The 14,077-nt window shown below is 46.2% G+C and overlaps 1 protein-coding gene across 2 annotated transcripts in view; it reads right to left on the bottom strand.

The window, feature by feature from the left end:
* The window catches only part of LOC135100880 (protein inscuteable homolog), a 170,917-nt gene that overhangs the window by 13,036 nt on the left and 143,804 nt on the right, over positions 1-14,077 (bottom strand). For both annotated transcript variants that reach the window (XM_064004410.1, XM_064004408.1), the window contains one exon: positions 11,190-12,255. In XM_064004410.1, coding sequence (XP_063860480.1) covers positions 11,190-12,241 — 1,052 coding nt within the window. In that variant the 5' untranslated portion in view covers positions 12,242-12,255. The remainder of the gene's footprint in view (positions 1-11,189; positions 12,256-14,077) is intronic.

The following is a 14,077-nucleotide window of genomic DNA, read 5'->3' as shown; positions in this document are numbered from 1 at the left end:
CTTCACATTGAACTACCTACCGCCACGCCACGCACATCAGACACAGCAGTAGTAGTAGTAGTAGTAGTAGTAGTAGTAGTAGTAGTAGTAGTAGTAGTTGTTGTTGTTGTTCTTGTTCTTGTTGTTGTTGTTGTTGTAGTAATGAATGATGGAATTTTGTGAGTTTGTGGTGGAGGTTGTGGTGGTGGTGGTGGTGGTGGATGCTTCAGAGCTGGGCTGCGGCGCGGTGTGTGGTGCAGTGGTGCCTCAGGGAAATGCAGGTGTTGTGGGGAGGGAGCGAGTGTTGAGGTGGAATGTTATATGTTTTTCTAATGAGCGGTGGTTGTGTAAGTAGGTTATTGCGTGGAGGAGTTAACTACTGTTACTACCACTACTACTACTACTACTACTACTACTACTACTACTACTACTACTACTACCGTCATCGCACACATATTATAAGGGATAAACAAAGAATTTCATACCGGCAACATTACAACACTGCAGCACACACACACACACACACACACACACACACACACACACACACACACACACACACACACACACACTTTACTCAACACAGCACAACACAGCAAAAGAAACAGACAGAACAAACAATCTTAAACCAAAACAAAAGAGGGAACCAACACACACACACACACACACACACACACAGACACACACACACACACCATCAAGCAAAACATAACTTTATTTCCCAGTCTTCCCAGCGGACAGACACGCATGAAGGCTGGCCAAACAGACAAGACAGCCAGGCATGGGAGGAAGACAGACACACGACGCACATCAGCTTCTACCTGCCATTCCTCGTGCTGGGAGAAAAGGCTGTGTGGATCTGGCAAGCTTCCTCTTAGCTCCAGCATCCTTCTGATCCTTGCTTGCTGACACTATCGCGGCTTCAGACACTTGCCATGACAGACGATGAAGAAGAGGGAGTATCTAAGTACAATCGTGGGTAGTGAGAAGAGGTGTGATTGATTAGTTAATGAGTGTAGCTGTGGAATGACGAGATAAGTGAGAGTGAGGAAGGAAGGAGAGGGAGTGACAAGACAGGTAGAATCGTAGGTGTGAATGATCAGTGATTAATGAGTGTTTCTGTAGAATGACAAGGTAGTGAGTGACTAGAGTGACGGGGCGTGTGGAATAGTGTGGTGAGGATGTGGTGAGTGAGGTGAGAGGCACGTACGTACGTAAAACAAACAGGTGAAGCAAGAAACCAGGTCAGTCACATTATATAACCTGTCTTCTTTACACTATCATCAACACGAGACTATCGCCAGCATCTCTCTTCCTGAACACCCTCCTCCTTTTCTCCCTCTTCCTCGTTTTTCTCCTCCTCCTCCTTCACCTCCTCCAGCCGAGCAGCATCACGACTCCTCACCACCACTCTCTTATTTCCCTCGATAACTCTCTCTCACATCAGGCGCACGATTACCCAACAACACCAACGATAAGCGCCGCACGTGACACAGAGATGCAAGCAGTGGAGATAAGCAGGCAGAGGGAAGACAACAAAAACAACACTTCCATTATCACCCATTAGCGTGGCGGAACAAACTTGCCTGCGTGGATCATATGCAATGGACACGCAGCAGAAGGCAGACTCCCTCCTCGTGCCAGTAAGGTTAAGTTTACCATGGCGGGGAAAAAAGATAACTTAAATACGAGGGACTGTAAGTTGTATAGAGGAGGGGAAATACGTGATTGGGAGAGAATTTTCTACTAGGGTGGTGGTGGTGGTGGTGGTCTTGGCCGCCGCCCGACCCGACCACACCGACCAGACTCAATGCTTCGTAATAATTATCAGGCGACGCGCAGGTAACGGGAGATGAGTCTCGGAGCGCCTACCCGACCCCACCTGTGTGTGTGTGTGTGTGTGTGTGTGTGTGTATGTGCGTGTGTGTGTGTGTGTGTGTGTGAGCAGCGTCCTCACTCATGGGAAACAGAAAAAAAGACACAGCAAATGGTCAAACAGGTTCAGTTGGAGACGGAGGCTGCCGGAAAAAAAAAAAAAGAAAGAGAAAGAAAGAAAATATAGAATAATAAAGAGTACAATATTGATTCTGTCTCTCCCTTGCAATTGCACAAACTGACACTACCAAAAGAAGAATAAGAGACATAACTCCACTAAAAATAAGAATAAAAAGAAGTACTCCACCGTTAAAAGACAATATTTCCGCCCCAGTTAAAATTAATCTTTGTAAAAACACTCACGCTAATGTGTTAATTAAGAATCTTATCCATATATAAGAACCATGGGAACATTACACGTACACTGAACGCCAAATTATTGCACAGCTTCCAGGCAGAAAAGCGAAAGTAATTTATGAGTTTAATTCAAGACAGGATGAATTACACGCGCAAAAAGTGACGGACCTCGCTCCCTGCACCGCATTATCTCTTGTTGCAGGAACCAACCGCCAACCCACACACACACACACACACACACACACACAACTACCCACAAGTCAACCTATCGACGTATCCACATATCCAATCATCCACATATCATCCCACTTATTAACCTATCCATCCACTCCCTCACTCAACCACCCACCAACTACTTCACCTATGGACTCACCCACACTCACCCATTCACTCACCCATCGAGCCAGACACCCACCTACTCATTCATCCATCCAACCAATTCACCCACCGATCACCCACCAACTTCCCTTACCCATCCAGCAACCCATTCACCCCTAAACCAACACATACATACACACACACGCACTATCACTCTCCCGCGGCGTTCAGTGATTTCATTTGCACTTCTTGCTTTCAACTCTCCGACAATTAAGAGGAGACTGATGGCGGCGCGCATCATCCACTAATGACGGCGGGGAGGGCGGTGCCGCGGGATGGATGGGGCGCAATCACCGCTAATCGATCCACCTCCGTCAGTAGCCAATTACCGCAGGCGGATAAATCAAAGGCCGAGTGTAGTGTAAGTGGAGCACCTCGTGGATCAACCTGGTATCATATGGTTCGGTGGATTATGAGAGAAGAAGGTGGTATCGTCGCCCCTCGTCCTCGCCTTTGTCTTCGTCCTCTTCTGTGAGTCAAGATATTATTCAGTAATTCATTGTTTTGCCTTGTGGATGAGTGAGATGAATGAACAGGTGGATATTTCGGTGGATGTGGTAGGATGAGGTGACCGTGTGGGTGAATGAGTGGTTGGGTGTAGTAGTAGTGGTAGCAAAGGACTGGTTAGGTTGATGTGTGCGGTGAAGAAGCAGGTGGTTAGTATTAGTGAAGTAGGTGGATCAGAGTAATGGTAGTGGTGGTGGTAGTGGAGGTGGTTGTGGTTAGTGAGCATATGCATGTTGATTTTATTCTTGTATATATTTATCTGGTCTAATTTTCTGTCTCATCAAGTGTGCCTGATTTGGTGTTCATTTATCTGTTATCTCGCCATGAATCTGTTTACAAGTGCGTACAATACTGGACTCCGACGACTGGAAATCCTGCAGTGGTCTGTCACACACACACAAACACACACACACTCCCTCTCTCCTCTCTTTTCTCGGAGCAAAATTTTCCTTCATAAAAACAACTCTGTAGGATTCTCAGACTTCGTAGTTCATGCATTTATTCATTTTCATTTTTTTCTTTTTGTGAGTGTTTTTTGTGTTTTTTTTTTTCTACCAAAGCATTAAAATTCGAGTATATTTATTTATTTATTTATTATTTTTTTTTTACTGCTGGTATTTTTCCGTCTTTTTAATTGGTGGAGATGACAAGTAACCAAACATCTCTACAAAACACACATAGCAATATAAAGCTAACGTTTCTTTGCTAAGTCTCCAATAATGTATACCACCATAATGTATCCTACTACTACTATTGCTACTTCCACTACCACCACCACCATCACAACCACCACCAAGAAACAACACCAGACACCACAATGCTTCACCACACTACACCACGAGTCTGCAGGTCGGCTCATTTATCTACAGCAGGAGGCACCCACCGCTTTTTTTGTGGACGCGTTGAACTGAAGGTGGCTGCGGGGGAGGATCACCCAGCACGCAGCCTGTCTCTCCACCCCTCACAAAAAGACCCTCCCCCTCGCTCGCCCTCTCCGACCCTCTCCAGGTTCTTCGTCCATCCCTCCCACCACCACTCCACTCACAGACCCTCCCCCGTCACTCCTCCCCCTACCACTCCCCAAAAGACCCTCTCCCTTAATTCCTCCACCCACTACTCTCCCCAAAAGACCATTCCCCGTCACTCCTCCAGCAGCCATTCCCTTCAAAAGACCCCTCCTCTGTTATCCCTCCCCACACCACTCCCCTGAAGACCCTCCCCCGCCATTCATCCCTCCTATACCCTCCCCAGGACCTCTTCCCCTAGTGCTGGAGGAGATAAAGGGCATGGAGAGGTACTGGATCCCTGACGGTGCAAGATATAAAGGTGCTGATCACTTTATTATTCACTGCAGGAGATGGTGGTGATAGGGGCTCTGGTGATGATGGTGATTTGAGTGGTAGCAGTGAAGGTGGTGATGGTGACGCCAAGGAGTAGTGACGTGTAGAAAAAGGTGAGCGAGAATCACTTGTGAGATCCGGAGTTCATCTATTTTGATCAATTTAGCTTAAAAGATGGATTTTTTTTTTTCCTTTTCCTCTTCTACCTCGTCTATTACGTATGAGTAAAAATAGAATGCATATAGAAGTTAGTATTAAAAGATGTAAAATTTAAGCTTACTTCTTTTTTCCTCCTCTACTGAATGGTTCAAATGGATTACAAATGTGTTAGATTATGCAGAATTTAACCTCTTTCCTTATCCTATTCTTTCCTCTACTTAATACCATATGGTAATTGATAAGTTAACCCTTTCACTGCTATCTGGCTAATTTTTCCTCAGTTACTAATCATTCTGAGACATTTCTTCTTGTTTTACACCCACCTCCAGATATTATACAGAGTAGAAAATGCAAAATATATCTTTTTTTATCTCCTTTCTTGGACGTATTTACAAAGATTTCATACATTGTTTTTAGTGCAGTGAAGGGGTTAAAGAATGCAACATTTAAGCTTTTTCCACGTCCTATTCCTTCCTCTATTCACTGAGTCCAAATAAGTTACATAAAATAATTATTGCATTAAAACACACAAAATTTAAGCTCCTTCTTTTTCCTTTTAAGTCAATCTCGTTACCCATCATAGTCTAACAAGTAAGTGTGAGCCTCGGGAGTGAAGAAAAAGCAGCACCAGTAAAGCTAAGCAGAGAGGAAGGCAGCGGCAGAGGTCAGGTACACGCAGCACCAGCAATGCGGAGGTAATGTGAGAGGAATGCAACGTAATGTGATTCTTATCCTTGTATCGCCGTCATTCATCTTCCTGGTGAGAGAGAGAGAGAGAAAGAGAGAGAGAGAGAGAGAGAGAGAGAGAGAGAGAGAGAGAGAGAGAGAGAGAGAGAGAGAGAGAGAGAGAGAGAGAGAGAGAGAGTAAAAAAGTGTGTGATACGAGAGGAATCTGGTTTTTCAAGATGAGTAGTGAGGCAGGTAAGAAGGCTATCAGTGAGAGAGAGAGAGAGAGAGAGAGAGAGAGAGAGAGAGAGAGAGAGAGAGAGAGAGAGAGAGAGAGAGAGAGAGAGAGAGAGAGAGTTTGTGTTTGTAGCAGTCACATTTTTACAACAAAAGCAAAATAAAAAGAAAAAAACACAATAAGACAACTGGCATAAAAAAAAAAAAAAAGAGAGAAAACAAGAAGTTTTAGCAATGTCTTTAGTTCCTTTTCCTCGTCATGGTCACAAGAGGAGGAGGAGGAGGAGGAACGCACCACGCCAAGCAGCAAGGGTCAGGCGGGAGGTGCATGTCCCTGAGGAGGTCGCGAGTCGGCGTCGTGAGGTCACCAGCGATGCTATAAGATGAATGAATGACCCCCACGCCTCAAGGTCATCCCCAACACCCCCTCCTCCCTCATTTACCACCCTGACCTCCTCCTTACCCCTCCCCAAGAACACCCCTCCCTGCCCTCTCTCACCTCCCATTCTTCCCTTCCCTCCCCTTCCTCACTGACTCTGACCACTCTCACCTCCCTTCAATCCTTCACCCCATCTCCACTTCTTCCCTGACCATCATTTCCTCCGCTTCACTCCCCAGCATAATCCCCCTGCCTCCCTGTTCACTCCCATGTCCCACTCTCCCCCTCCCTCCTCTCTCATATCCCTCACCCGAAGCTGCCGACACCAACAAGACATTCATCATTGTATTGTACTTATAGAGGAAGAGCGATCAGGTGGAAGACAAAAGGTAGGATGCTGCAATAATCTCCGGCATTTCAACTCTCGCGACGGAAGAAAATGATGATGATAATGTTTTTTTTCTATTATTTTTTTTATTTTCTTGTTCTCGAGAAGCTGAAGTCGAAGGAAGTTGAGGTAAAAAAAAGAAGTAAGAAAAATAAAAGTAATCATAGAGGAGGAGAGGGCGGAGGAAATGAAGGAGGAGGGAGAAGAAACAAGACAAGGGTTTTTCCGGTAATGTTTGTGAGTGAAGGAGTGAAAATACCAATTATCTCCACCATGACCATCTCCTCTACACACGAAACTTCCTCTTCCGCCTCCACCACCAGCACCACCACAAAGATAAAACCGAAGCTAATATTTACATTCATATACACATCCATCTTCTTTTGCTTATCTCTCCCGTTCTGGCTTTCGTTTTTGTTCTTCGTGTTCTTGTTCTTGTCATTCTTGTTTTTGTATTCACGTGCGTTCTAGTTCTTTCTCTTCTTCATTTCCTCTTTCCTCTTCCTCCTTGCTATTTTTTTTTCCCACTGCTTCCTTCATGTCTAAGTTTATTCACTTTTGTTTCTATCAATGCCCACTTCCGGATATCATCTCTCTCTCTCTCTCTCTCTCTCTCTCTCTCTCTCTCTCTCTCTCTCTCTCTCTCTCTCTCTCTCTCTCTCTCTCTCTCAGTTAGCAAGCCTCAGCACTGAACATTAAGCTTGCCACTCACTTCATACATTAATCCCGCGTGTGGTAATTATCCAAGCTAATCTCTCACACCTCGCGAGTCAAAGACGAGGCTGCAGGAGGAGGAGGAGGAGGAGGAGGAGAGAAAAATGCACACAATACGGAACAAGCTTAATTCTAATGTCAAATAGAGAGAGAGAGAGAGAGAGAGAGAGAGAGAGAGAGAGAGAGAGAGAGAGAGAGAGAGAGAGAGAGAGAGAGAGAGAGAGAGAGAGAGAGAGAATGAAACTATTACATAGATAACATCCCATAACTATATTGATGATGATAATAATAATAATAATAATAATAATAATAATAATAATAATAATAATGATAACAAGTAGATAGAGCTAAATTCTTTCAACCAAACAGACAAAAAGAAAACTCTGAATTCTCTCCGTGCGCTTATCTCGTAAACACAAGAACACTACAACAACATTACGTACACTACATCAGCACTGTGCATCTAATCCCAATGCTCTCGGCGCCCGCTAATCCTCCCGCTGGCGCCGCGTCTCCTTCAGGTTGTGGAGAGAGAAGAGGGGGAGGGGGGGACGAAAATAATGCTACTTGTGCACGTACATTCTTTGGGGACGAATATTACTCGCAGGAATATCTTATAGAAGTGCTGGGGAGGAGACATCGACTGGGCTGAGGTGATGAAGGAAAAATAGTTGTGTGTGTGTGTGTGTGTGTGTGTGTGTGTGTGTGTGTGTGTGTGTGTGTGTGTGTGTGTGTGTGTGTGTGTGTGTGTGTGTGTGTGTGTGTGTGTGTGAGAGAGAGAGAGAGAGAGAGAGAGAGAGAGAGAGAGAGAGAGAGAGAGAGAGAGAGAGAGAGAGAGAGAGAGAGAGAGAGAGAGAGAGAGAGAGAGAGAGAGAGAGAGGCTGTGCGTGTGAGAAGGAAAAAGATTAAAGAAGGAAAGAAAGAAAGATAGAGGGAAAGGAAGGAAAATGACGAAGGCAACAACACTGGGGAATATTAAAAGAGACAGAAAATTACAGAAAGAATGGGAAAATATACTGGAGGAGGGGGAGGAGGAGGAGGAGGAATAAGAAGAAAGGAGGAAGAAGAGGCCAAGAACTAAACACCAACAACGACCAAGAAAAATAAGCAGGAAGAAAACAACAACAAAAAAAGACGAAAAAAAAACAGGAAGAGAAGGAGTAGCAGGAGGAGGAAGAAGAGGAGGAGGAGGAGGAGAATCTTCAGAAATATTAATCTTCATGGCTGATCTTCGGCAGGACTGGCTAGCACGTCCCTTTTCCTGCTCTCTAATTATGTTGGAGGCAGCGACCTGTCCTGACACTACCTGGCTGGCCTCGCTCGCTGGCTGGGCGGAGCTATTCCCACTGATGAATTCCCCGACAGACAATATTTTACGGCGAGGGTTTTGCAGTTTACTGACGACGGCAGAAAAGGTGAATGAGCGAGAGAGAGAGAGAGAGAGAGAGAGAGAGAGAGAGAGAGAGAGAGAGAGAGAGAGAGAGAGAGAGAGAGAGAGAGAGAAATGGTATACTCCAAAGTGAAAATTAAAGAACGGCCAAAGTGCACACGAGACCAAAAAGGAAACGTAATTGATTTTTCCTCACTTCCTCCTCGCCTGCAGCCTCTCATTCACCTCCCACACGCAATTTGTTCCTTCAATGTATCGGCAATCGGCAGCAAGCAGTGACCTCTCAGCAAGGGCCGGTGTATCAGGCACGGTGCTGCTAATCTCTGCCCACGACTCACTCACTCCGACGCACTCCCCAAACGGTGCCACACAAGACCGTATCTTTGAATATTCTAAGCTCTCGTGAGGACTGTTTTCAAAGGCTACAGAGTTGACTATGATGGATGTTTATGATGTAGAATTCGTGGTAAACTATTAACCCTTTCACTGCTATTTGACATGTTTCCTTATTCACAAACTACTCTAAAGCATTTATCATTTTTTTACAGCCACCTCTGAGCATAAAACTGGCCAAACATTAGATAATTTACTCTTTTCATCCCCTTTTTTTCTTGTAAATGCTGTAAAACATTCTATAGATTGTCTTTAGTGTTGTGAATTGTTCCATATCGCAGCGAAAAAGTTAATGGAGTACAGAAAACAGCATTGACAATCCTAATAACTTTCACTAGAGCTTATCAAAAATAGTCGAGATGAAGCACTGAAATTTTTAATAACAGGGATCACAGAATCATAAAGAAACGCAAAGTCAAAACAAACAGCAGCACACCAGTTGGCCCTTGGGAGGCTGGTTGAGACACGCTACACTAATCTAAAGTAAAATACGTACGTAGGACAGTTAAGATGTCGTTAAGATGTCTGCTCCTTCCAACTGTGACAAAGTAACTGAGACTCAATATACTCACTGGTGCGGGAAGCTCGTGTTTGGAATTATATTAAGATACTAGCGACCAACGACGGGCCTCAAGTCCTCTGTATCAAGTCCATTTCGCTTTGCCTTGTGCTAATAGGAATGAGTGTAAGAGCAACAGGAATTTGTGCATGGTGTCAGATTTTGTGAACGATTTTGTTATTTAGGACACATTTACATGCATGGGGATTTGGCAAGTAGTACTAGTAGTAGTAGTAGTAGTAGTAGTAGTAGTAACAGCAGCAGCAGCAGCAGCAGCAGCAGCAGCAGTAATAGTAGTAGTAGTAGTAGTAGTAGTAGTAGTAGTAGTAGTAGTAGTAGTAGTAGTAGTAGTAGTAGTAGTAGTAGTAGTAGTAGTAGTAGTAGTAGTGGTGGTGGTGGTAATAGTAGCACCAGTAGCAGAGGAGCAGTAGCAGGAACAGCAGTTGTAATACAGTAGTAGTAGTAGTAGTAGTAGTAGTAGTAGTAGTAGTAGTAGTAGTAGTAGTAGCAGCAGCAGAAATAGTAACAGCATCAGTAAGGACAATAACCTCAAGTTCCTCGGAGGACAGAGTAAAGAGCCACACAGGCCCTGGGTCCAGCGGCTCACCCCGCGTCCACAGCCCGGCCGCCGCACGACTCTGGGCAAGGCAAGTGTTTCCTCGAGGCGTAAATTCTACCAGCACGTAGAGGTTCCTGACCAGACGACACGACCCACCCACTCACCCAGCAGCCAGTCCACCTGCCGCCCCACACGAGGACACTGTCGCCTCGCCGCTGCCGCCACGCACCAAGGTCACACACTCCACCAAAGACATGCTGCCTCAGTAAGATCTAAGAGTGATGTCACCTGTGCTTAAATTCCTGAGTCTTGTCATACCTATGTTTAACTCTCTGCCTGATAATGAAAGCATGACATTCCATGTTTTATTTGAGTAACAGGTGATTTCATTGAGCGAACGCCAAACTTGAAACGTTAAAAGACTGGAATTACTCGATTACTCCTGTTGTTAGTGACGTCTTTTGAGATTACACTCTAAATGTGCACCAGACCAATTTTTCTAAGATTAATTTAATAGTCAGAGTATTAAGTGTTACTAATTTGAGCTGGAATGTGTAAGTGAGAACTCAGAGAAGCACCAACTTTGGTTTAGTTCATGCGAGGGTCGAACGCCTTACGCATTCTCCATTTTTTCCCTCACCTGTCCCTCCTCGCGTACCTTTGGATCTGTGCCACCGCGACGCTTCCTACATAGATACACCCACTCGCGGGTTTACATGCAATGGAGGTACAGGCACTCATGTTTTATTCATACGGGTATCGGCTTACACGGATACAAATGTTCTAGTCAGTCATACAGACACACCGGACGCTGACTGACTAACATCTGTCTATATCACTGTACTTAACGATTCTAATAAAATAGCAAAGCCACTCCCTTTCTCTCCCCCATCATTCATGCCTCCCTGCTCACATCTCTTCCTTCCTTCTTATTTTTATGTTTTCCTGGAAGCTGCACCTCGTCTTCTACATCCCAAGTAGTGGTGGTTAGTGGTGGCTGGGATTTGAGGAAGGAGTGTTGTGCATGACCAAGTATAAGCCTCACCACCACCACAAACCATTTCAACAGCCACATTTCAACACATCTGGGCACATTTAACACTAACGCCCACACGTATCCAAGCAGGTCATTGAATGCTCTATTTCTAGATTAACAAGCAAGTGAAAGGAAGATGGTGAAAGTGATGAAAAACTGCAGCGTCGTAGCTCACTGAGGGTCAAGGAACCAGTGACATTTAAAGTTGCAGTGATATCCTCCCCCGTGGTGTGGCTGCCCGGAGTGCACCAAGGCATCATAAACAGTACTCACCTCATCTCTCGGGCCACTGCGGTGGGGTGTGGGTGTGTCCTGGCGGGGCGGGGATCTGCCCGGGGGTCTGTGTCACCCGCTACACGAGGCACTGCGGGGCGGTCCTCCACACTCTCCAAGGATGAAGTGTCAACGCCCCGGCTCATTAGTTCGACTTTGGGCTTGCGGTCCAGCTGACTGGCGGGGACATGGGTGTTGGTGCCGCTGGTGACATATGAGGGCGCCCCCTGCTGCTGTCTGCGCGTTAGGACTGGCGCCGGTGCCTCGCCCAGAGACCACCGTCTACGGGCACGGGACATTCCTGTCTGACGTCGGTGCTGCTCCATCTGGCCATCAGTGATAAGCTTCTCGGCGCTGCTGCTGCGCCTCTGCAGTCTGCGAGGGACAGTTAGTGCTGCAGGATTGGTGGGCCTCTTTCTCACTGCTCCCGTCCACCTAGTGGCGGCTTCCAGGACACTCTTGTGCTCCAGCTCCTCGGCAAGCTCCTCCAAGCTGCTTGCCTGGCCACGCTGGTGGAGAGGCATTGGCTGCGCGTCCTGAGACTCATCCTCTGGCGTGGGAGAGTCACCGGGTGGAGAGGTGACTGCTCCACTGGTTGTGATAATCTTTATCTTTGGGACACTAACTATCTTATCGTTAAATAAATGAGGATTCTCCCCAAAATATACACGAGTGATATGCTTCACGTTTGGTGGTGTGGTTGGCAGAGAATCTGTGTCATTGTGAGCATTGGTGGACTCGCCGGAGTCAGAGTAACCTGAGTCTTGCGAGCGGTGAGATGGGGAGCCTCGCAGGTACCCTCGGAACAAACTGCCGGGGGTCACCTCTTCCTCGCCGACCTCGTCTCCTGAACTGCTCGCCTCCTCACCGATCTCTGGAACTACGGACTCCCCTAAACATTTGGAGCGAATCCAGAAGTTCTTGGGGAGGCTGTTGGCGGGCCAGCAGCCTGTCTCGGAGGCATAGTAGACCCGTGACCCTCCGCGGCGGAAGTACTGCTGACGTGACCCGTCCTGTTTGCCCTGCGTTGTCTTCTGTACCGGAGGCGTCATGCTGGCGACACACTCTGCAAAGGAAGGTCACAGGCATGAGGTGAAGGTCACACAACACATAAAAACCTCACTTCATAGATAGAAACAAAAAGTAAACACGAGAGTCTGAGTCTGCAAATCTACAATCCTTTCCCTCCTCGCCTGTCTCTCTTCTCCCTCCCTCCCACCCTCAGGAATTTACGAGCCACTTGGTCTCCAGTACTCAGGGCAGCAAATCCCCTCGAGGCGCGGCAGACGTGAGCGCTGAGTCACCCTGGACGCCTTACATCACGCCCCGAGACGCCAGGGAAGTGGACCACCCCTTAACACGGCGCCTGGGAGTGCTCGGGAGACGTGACCTTGTGATTAATTACATCTCGTCGCCGCAACAAATTGACTTGATAAGAAAAAAAAGGTGAGCGAAGGGAGGGGGGCCAGGCTGGACTATACGCAGCGAAATACAAATGACCATCGGGATCTTACGTAACCGATAAAAAGGAGACGAGCGACGTGATAAAAGAGACGAGGAGCAGATTGAAAGTGGCTGAAAATACCACGATGTGACGCAGGTAAGTGAAAACTGAGAGTGAGGGAAGGAGTCACGTTGCACGACAGATTATCTCATCGCCAGGACTCAGGTCATGTTTTTTTCTGTATCCTTTTTTTTTTTTCCTACTTTTCCTTCTCTCTCTTGTTTTTACCCGTAACTACACCTCCCCACCCATTAGTACATAACCCACCGCACTTCTCTTACCACTACTATTATAATAACTACTACTACTAACAATACTAACTCTATATTCCTCTTTCCTGTATTCTGCATGGTCTTCCCCTCATTCTATTTTATCAGTAACTTCATCTACCACTAGTACACCACCCACCACACTGCCACTACTACTACTACTACTACTATTACTACTGCTACTACTACTGCTACTACTACTACAAGAACTATTACTAACACTACGTATACTAACTCCGTAGCCCTTGCTCCTTTATTCCTGTCCTTGTCCCTTTTCGACTCTTGCTTTTATCTGTACATTAACCTCATCTCCTACATACTCCAACCGCTACAACTACAACTAATACCACCTCTCCCCAGCACAAAACAACAAGTAAACCGGATGCCCCAACTCCAAATACAGACCCACGGAAAAGACCACGCATCCCTTGAGGTGTGGCCCGTCTGGTCTGCTGGTGACTCAAGAGGAAGACCGATGCTCGAGCAACGCCCACGACTTTGAGGGGGAAGAGGAGAGAGAGGCGGGAAGGGCAGGTGTTGGGAGGCGAGGGTGGGAGGTTAAGTGGCAGGTGAAGAGGGAATGAGGAAGAAAAAGAGGGAGGAGATAAAGGAAGAATGATGAAAACCAGTGACATGTGGAAGTGAGGAGGATTTGACGATAAAGTTGAGAGTTGAGGGAGAGTTGAGGAGAGATCAGAGGAAGAGTTAGAAAGAGGAAATAATGGGAAAGTGAAGGAAAGGATGATGGTGAGAAAAGCAAAAGCAGGGAGATAAGGTAAAGAGAAGATGGTAAAAGAAGATGCAGTGAAGGAAGTAGAAGATGAAGAGTAAAGCGAAAGGAAGAAGATAAAAGAGATAGAGGTAAGGAAGTGAAGCAAAAGACGTGGAAAGAAAAAAAAATAAGAAGATGGAAGAAGTTAGGAAAAGTTGATAAAATGGAGACGAAGGTGAAAGCAAGAGACGGAAGAGATAAAACAGTTGGAAAGCGAAGGAAGAAGGTTGATAAGAAAGCGAAGGCCAGGAGATGAAAGACGTAAAAAAAAGAGAGAGAGAGAGAGACGAGAAAGTGAAGAAAGGAAGTGGAGAGAGAGAGAGAGGAAGGCGAAAGCAAGAAG

Source organism: Scylla paramamosain, chromosome 5, assembly GCF_035594125.1.
Source record: "Scylla paramamosain isolate STU-SP2022 chromosome 5, ASM3559412v1, whole genome shotgun sequence".
Classification (NCBI taxonomy): Eukaryota; Metazoa; Arthropoda; class Malacostraca; order Decapoda; family Portunidae; genus Scylla; species Scylla paramamosain.
The sequence above is the reverse complement of the archived record's forward strand: the minus strand, read 5'-3'. Positions and strand labels throughout refer to the sequence as shown.